Here is a 7790-nt window from a genome sequence, read left to right on the forward strand (position 1 = left end):
TGGATGGCGATTGCAAAGTGGATGGCGACATCGTTCGGTGTTTCGTTACATTTTGTTGTCAATTTCACAATTTTTGTTTATTTTACTATTTTTACTCACAATATTCATTACCCGTTTCGTGTAATCTTGAAATGTATGATTCATGGGAAGTTTAGGTTCGAGGAGTAACTTAGTCTACAATATATGAACATGGCTAGTTATGTCCTATTTTGACAACAATATTAATATGTTATGGTTTGAAAAGTTACAAAATATTCGATCAATCGTTCATGTGAAGATATTTGAGTAAAGTAACATAAAATTCTAAAGCTCACATAATGTTCCCAAATGTTTTTAATGTTTATTTTCATTTCATTGGTGTTTTTATTCTTAAAAAAATGGGAATCAAGGAAGTGAAGTTTTCGTTAAAATAGGAGATCAATTTCATTCTCGTTGGTCCAAATATAGGGTCACTCCTCCATGTTTATGATTATGTATGTACCTCTTCATGTTATTAGGTTATTATGGGGCTACCGAGGATCGTCACTAGTAGCGATGAGTATATTAAAACTAGCCCACCTATGTATCTTAATTAGTCGAGGTTGGAGATCGCTCCTTCAAAGCTACTAACGAGACGATAATTAAACTCTATTGATATGAACCAAGACATCAATCATATAAGATAAACTTCATGCAAATTATCACAACATGTTGCAATGCATGCCGCATTAAACAAGAATCAATCTTCATTTATTCTTAAATGTTTACAAATTTTAATGTATTTTAAGGCTTTTTATTTATTTTAAGGTTATATTTACATCGTGGCTAATTAGGATGATAAAACATGAAGGTTACCACTCTTGAAATGCCTCATAAAAGGTGAATGGTTTTCATTTTGAGAATATATAACGTCATGAATATACCGACTTGAAAAATAGAGTAAAAAGAGAAGTTTTGCTTTCTTTTAACCCAGTTTATTTACAGTTCTATGTAGTTTAGGTTGTCAAATTATCACAACATGTTGCAATGCATGCCGCATTAAACAAGAATCAATCTTCATTTATTCTTAAATGTTTACAAATTTTAATGTATTTTAAGGCTTTTTATTTATTTTAAGGTTATATTTACATCGTGGCTAATTAGGATGATAAAACATGAAGGTTACCACTCTTGAAATGCCTCATAAAAGGTGAATGGTTTTCATTTTGAGAATATATAACGTCATGAATATACCGACTTGAAAAATAGAGTAAAAAGAGAAGTTTTGCTTTCTTTTAACCCAGTTTATTTACAGTTCTATGTAGTTTAGGTTGCATGTTTAGAATCGTCTAATCTTGACATGATCGATCTTTGCTTGTGGAGAGATTTGAATCTCAATTAAGTGTTCTTGTCTTGAGATATTTGATCAAGTATAAGGACTCTAAAATCTAAATATGTTTGACTTTGAGCAATTACATGTGAGCAAATAAAAAATATACTAAAAAAAAGTGTTCGTTTGTGTGAATATTCTTCACTTTTAGAAGTAGTTCAAATCAAGTAGGTATCGTAGTCATGTTGCTGGAGAATATCGGGTTCAAGTAGGTATCATAGTCATATTGTTGGAGAATATCAAGTTCAAGTAGATATCATAGTCATGTTGCTAGAGAATATCAAATTTAAATAGGTATCATATAGTCATGTTGCTAGAGAATATCGAGTTCAAGTAGATATCATACTCATATTGTTAGAGAATATCGGGTTCAATNCTGCGACTAGCGCCTTCCCGCGCGCGTGACCACGCACTCCCAGCGCGCTGCTGGCGCGTCAGCGCGCGTGGGATGGCCAATTTGGCCCAGTTACTTTCTGTTTGCCCAATTTTGTCCCGGTTCCAGTTCTAATACTGTTTTTACGTGAATAAGGACCTAATTTAAAGAAATCAGTATTTCTGGACACCTCACGGGCAAAGAAACGCTAGAAAAAGGCCACGCGTCAACCAGGTAAGTCACCACCCGGTATTTAGGAAGAAATACTTGTAGGATTCGCTTGGATTGCATGCATGCTAATAGTGTTACCTCAGATTAGCTCTCCATGTAAATTATTTGTCAGAGTATTTAATATGATTGTATTGGGTGAATTACATGAGTGTTGTTGTATGCTTTATGCTTCCGTTGTATGTATGCATGCATTTAATTTATGCTGGAAGTGTGTATTCCGTGTTCCGGGTGCTTGATGGACGAATTCGCCCCACTGAGCGCGAGCTTCGTGCTCTGGGTGCTTGATGGAGGTCATCGCTCCGTTGAGCCGGTATGCCTAGTTTGCATAAATTAATAGTACGATGTTAGAAGACGATTGTATGCACACTCTGTTAATTGTAGGGCCCATTTCTATGATAAGCTTAGGGAATTATTGTTAGGAGCGATATGTCACTCCAGCCAGATTAAACTTTCCCCTAGGAACTTAGCGGTTTACCACGGCAAGAGGGTACCTTGGAGTGTTCATAGGTTGCTAGCGTGAGAACAATATCTATAGCTCCGTGGGAGGACCAAGGGTCCCTGATCAGTTCTTACTGCTCTTAGCCATTTCGCATGGGAAATGTGTCCCCACGTCGTACAGCCCATTAACTGCATGGGAACGAGTTGGGTCGCGCCCCCCATAGGGGGACTATATGGGCGTAAGGGTATTCAACACACCCCTAGGCTAGATACCATGTAGTCCCAGATAGCCATGTAGAGGTAGCACCTTATAGAGAGATACCGACCACATTAGCTAGGCGTAAGGAACCTCTAGGCCTTTAATGAAAGGACGACGAACCGGTGAAACCCAAGGGGCAAGCCCCAAGGGACTAAGATTAGAACCAAATGTCCTAGAACCGAGGTAGGAAATCGTGGGAATTCTGTTAAACTAAGATGCGAAGAGAGCCTACAAGTAGGTGGCTTACAGAGTATAATTTTTATACTCATTCCTTTCTACCTTCCTTTTTGTTAGGTGCTGGTTGAGGTGGAGGAGCGTTGGAGAGCTGTGCGGTCACAAAGGGGGTCGTTCCGGAGCGTCAGTCCCTTGTCGTTCTTGAGTCTTTTGTATTTTTTCTTAATAATTGTATTTCCGTTGGAAATATTTAGTTTTAATTTTGTATTCGTAATTTCTTTTTTATTAATTTGAAACAAAAATTTTCTCTATTTTGCTTTAATTAAATGACATTTTTACCTTTTACTTTACTATTTATTCCTTTTTTGTTTGTTTTCGATTTCATCTTTTTAGTCACGACTCGACTTTTCGAATCCTCAAAAATTGGGTCGTGACAAGCTCTTAAATTAATTTTAATAGCGGAAGTTCACGTGGTAGTTTATTGTCAGAACAATGTACGATGCATGAAACAAACTTATTGAGCTATCTCATCTGCTTCCACCGATAAAGTAAATGCAGCTATAGTCAACCTGGCACCAACTCCAACGACCCTAAATCTAGAATATTTGTTTCAGATCCCGTAGTTGTAAAATTGAAATGTCATTCATTTAAGATAGAGAACAAATCACTCAACGAGAAAGAGAGAGAAAATGCTCAATACACTCTCTTATCTGCTTTCTCTTAGGGTTTTTAAAACACGTCTGCTAGGGAGAAGCTTCGAGAGGCCAGTGTCCCCATTGGCACACCGCCCAGTGCTTGATTCTGATACCATTTGTAACAGTTCAAGCCCACCACTTGTAAATATTGCCCTCTTTAAACTTTTCTTTCAAGGGCTTCCCCTCAAAGTTTTTAAAACGTTTTCACACCTTTGTAAAGAATATTTGGTTCCCTTCTACGACGTGGAATCTCACAAATAGTCAAACTAATTTTGGAATAATTTAGAACTATTATGGAGGATCATGAACTAAATTGTTATTTGTAAAATTTTAAGGTTAAAATAGAAATACAACCTAAACTTGAGGAACCAAATCGAAAATTAATCTATGTCATGAAAATATGTTATGTTATCGTTGTTACTTGATGCATGAACCTCTATGTACTACACCATGTGAACTAGTCCTATGCCTATGAGACATTAGAAAACCATGTATGTTAATCATGAACAATATGACAAGAATCCAATATCTCATACGAATTGTGTCAAGGAAAAGAATATAGGTATCTATTTGAATGTTATGGGACCTTATGTATTTGATATGACACGTGCATCGAGATATTTTTCCATTATGTTTAGTACGAACACATACCTTATAATATCTATGTTCACCATGATATTATGTGAGCCCTCTCTCCATGACGTTCGATAGCATGAACTTGTGCTAGCCCGGCGAGCCAGACCTAGAGGGCACTTATACAAACTTGTCTGGTAGGTCCATGTGCATGTGTGGGTCATGTATAGAGATACTACACGTCCAATCCTACAAAAACTAGAAAGCAGAGCTCAAGGTCATGTCATAATGTCTTTATGAAAAGATAGGTCCCACCACTATTGCTTGTGTTTGCTATATAATAAGCTAGTTAACTTGAGCAAATTCTCGGTACGTATATGTGATCAACATGCACAACAATTTCATCGTCACATACATCATATTCAAAATGTCTTACTCTCTTAAAAGATCTTTAACCGTTACCTCGACAATGATACCAACGACATCTACGCCAAGGGATAAGTCAATTTGAACGTTACAAAAGAAAGATAAAGAAGAAGAACGATCCTGCTAGTCAATAAGAACACTGTGATAGAGGTTACGAGTTAGAAAGTTCAATTTTAGTAATGGAGACAATAACATCCCATTAATTTTCACGTATCCATATATGTTAATTTAATAATATACAATGATACATAAACTTTTATTAATAATTTAATTAAAAAATTTAGAAGATTAAAAATCAAAAGAATTAAAATTAAATATATGATATAGGGACAAAAATGTAATTCAACAAAATAAATAAATAAATAAATAATCAATAAAAAAAGAATATAAAACAGACTAAACTCTGAATTCTCTTCAATTCCATTTCCCCATTTTTCATTTCCATCTCAAAGATCTCTAATCGCCGGAATTCCCTCACCGGCGATGGCCTCCGTCTGCATATCCGAATGCATCAACGACACCTGTATTATCCCCGCCGGCCGGCCGACGTATTTCAGCTTGCAGCGGTGGCCGGAGGAGGAGGATGGGTCTGTAGAGCCCCGTCGGCCACGGCTGAGAGCGGCAGACGGGATCTCTCGCCGGCAAATGTACTTGAGGAGCTACACCTTCTCAAGGGAGGACACCGAAGTCCATGAGAGTACAGCGCAGACCTGCCTTGGGAAGCTCAAGCGGCGACGGAGGCCGGCAGAGATCCGCGGCGGCGGAAGGAGGAGCCGCTGTTTCGCCATCGTGAGGGCCGCCGCTGCGAAGGCTTCTTCCGGCGCCTTGCTCTCCATGTTCCGGCGGTTGCTTTCTTGCGTGGCGAAAGTTGACGGTCGTAAGTGAATTTGTGAAATCAAACGTTGTTTGTCTTCTTCTTTGGTTTTTTTTTTGGTATGAAAAATGAATAAAAATTTGTAACAATTAATAATTTTCTGTCTTGTTAATGTATATATTTGTCTTGTTGTAATGTTTTCATATGTTTTATGTTTTATTTAATAAAATTAGAGATTTAATGAATAATAGTTTAATTAATTAACACTATTATGAACAATGGAGAGTTTAAATTGATTCATTTATAAAATTTTGATTTTAAATTGATATTATTAGTTTAGATTTTAATTGATACTCCCTTAAGATTTATGGTAAAAAATGATTCATTTATGTATTTGTATTCATGATCTTTACTTTTAACTTTTAACGTGAATATAAATAATTTTTTAGGGTAGAAGAGAAAATAGATAGATAACAGTATTTTCGATGCGTATCCACTTCCACCTGGTCGGTTGCATAGATCACACTTATACGAGAATGAATATACCTATATAGCCACGTCCTATTGACATCAATTGCATATATTCAACATATAATTCTCTCCATGGATACTTAAATTTGAAGAGACATGATGCGACCAAGGAGGATGGTGCATCATCTAACACACCAAGAGTGTGCATTGAAGCTAAGTCGAGACATATGCAAAGTTTGAGAGAATGAAGCGACACGAGTGTGAAGACAAGCTCGAAAAGTGTTGGGTGATGCAGCTCGAGAATTAAGTTCGTCGATATGAAAGATGAAACCTCACCAAATTTAATGTCAAACATATGTTCGTTCGCCAAAAAGACGTATGCTTAAGAAGGATTGGAAATGCCTCAAAATGTATTATACGAGAGGTATGATGTCAGCTCTCTAACACAATTGGTGATACGATTGTGCCCCGAGAAAGTCATCGAGGACGATGATTAAGTTAAATGGGAAGAGTGTCCCAACCTCACTGAAAGAAAGTAGATTGTGAACCCCACAAATCAAGACAAACAAGGGACGACCCTCAAGTGGCACCCATCCTACCACATGAACACCAAAATTGAGAAGCATCCGTCCCAAAGAGAAAAATAAGAATTTATAAAATAAAAAATGTCTAAACAAAATAGAAAAATAAATATTATTGGTTATAGCTCCATTTTTATATAAATATATAAAAAAAAATTATAAATCCATTTTTTAAAGTGTATTTAATGTCAATTATCTATATTTGACTGATTTGATATAGAAATTGATGTGACAAAATTATATATGATTGTATTTTCTTTTTATAATTTTTAATGAACATAATATTAATATTAAGTCAATGAATAATTGGAATTTTTGTGGTCATTATTCATTTTAAAAGTATATCAAACTTATTGAATTTTTTTCATTTACTGTTTTACTATTCTGACAGTAAAAAAATATACAAACTGAGTTAAAAGATTATAAATGAAATTAAAAAAAAAAACAATTACAAGGATAAATATCTTTTAAAAAATTAAGATAAATAAATAAAGTGCAATCTTTCAGTGTTGCAACTTAAAAGTAAAACATATACCAACAAAATTAAAAATTAAAAATTAAAAAATTTTACTTTAATAATTATATTTTTTAAAAATAAATTAAAACCCCAATTATTTTTTTAAGTCAACTTAATTTGTGACACATAAAATTTAAAAAACGGACGCCGGCCTCGATTTATTTAAATTGAATTATTGAAACCAATAATTGTACGAAAATCTGCCACGTGTACCTCTAATATAACTCCTTTGGGCCACGTGTAAGAGGTCCATAATGCTACAAATATAATTTATACGCTTTGTTCTTTCTAATTTCTTAGTTAATTATATAAATAAAGTTAGTCGATCACTATCATTTTAAAGGTCGGTGATTAATTTGTTATAATTGTTGATCTTAAAAATAAATAAATAAATAAAATTGGTTCTAATAAACAAATAACATTTACTATCGAATAATATGATGAGAGATGAGATGGATATGAAAATCAACATTATCATAACTGAAAATGAAAATGAGTCGATGTGCTTGTTTTAATGAGCCTAACTTAGAACACTTTATTCGAAGGTATTTAGGTTTATGTCTCGATTGACGGTATAAAAATAAGATAAGTAATTCAACAACAATTAGTCTATCAAATTTATCTCCTGATTGACTTTGCATTGTTGTTGAAGGTCATGAGAGATTGTCGGTCCAGGTAAGTTAACAACCTAGAAGTAGAGGGAAAGATTTTAAATGTATTAACTTGGTTGATGTTGATTTAAACCTTCTGATTTCTCACGTAACGAAAATTGGACTTTTCGAGAAAAAAAAAAACGAGCTGAAAAACCTATGTATGTATACTTGCNTAAACCTTCTGATTTCTCACGTAACGAAAATTGGACTTTTCGAGAAAAAAAAAAAAAACGAGCT

The 7790-nt window shown here is 34.7% G+C and overlaps 1 protein-coding gene across 1 annotated transcript; it reads left to right on the plus strand.

Moving 5' to 3' along the window:
- The first annotated feature begins 5000 nt into the window (after window positions 1-5000).
- LOC111782795 lies at window positions 5001-5402 on the plus strand. Its single transcript, XM_023663593.1, has one exon. It carries the CDS (start codon window positions 5001-5003, stop codon window positions 5400-5402), a length of 402 nt encoding a protein of 133 aa, XP_023519361.1.
- The last annotated feature ends 2388 nt before the right edge of the window (window positions 5403-7790 follow it).

Source organism: Cucurbita pepo, chromosome LG20, assembly GCF_002806865.2.
Source record: "Cucurbita pepo subsp. pepo cultivar mu-cu-16 chromosome LG20, ASM280686v2, whole genome shotgun sequence".
NCBI classification, from domain to species: domain Eukaryota; kingdom Viridiplantae; phylum Streptophyta; class Magnoliopsida; order Cucurbitales; family Cucurbitaceae; genus Cucurbita; species Cucurbita pepo.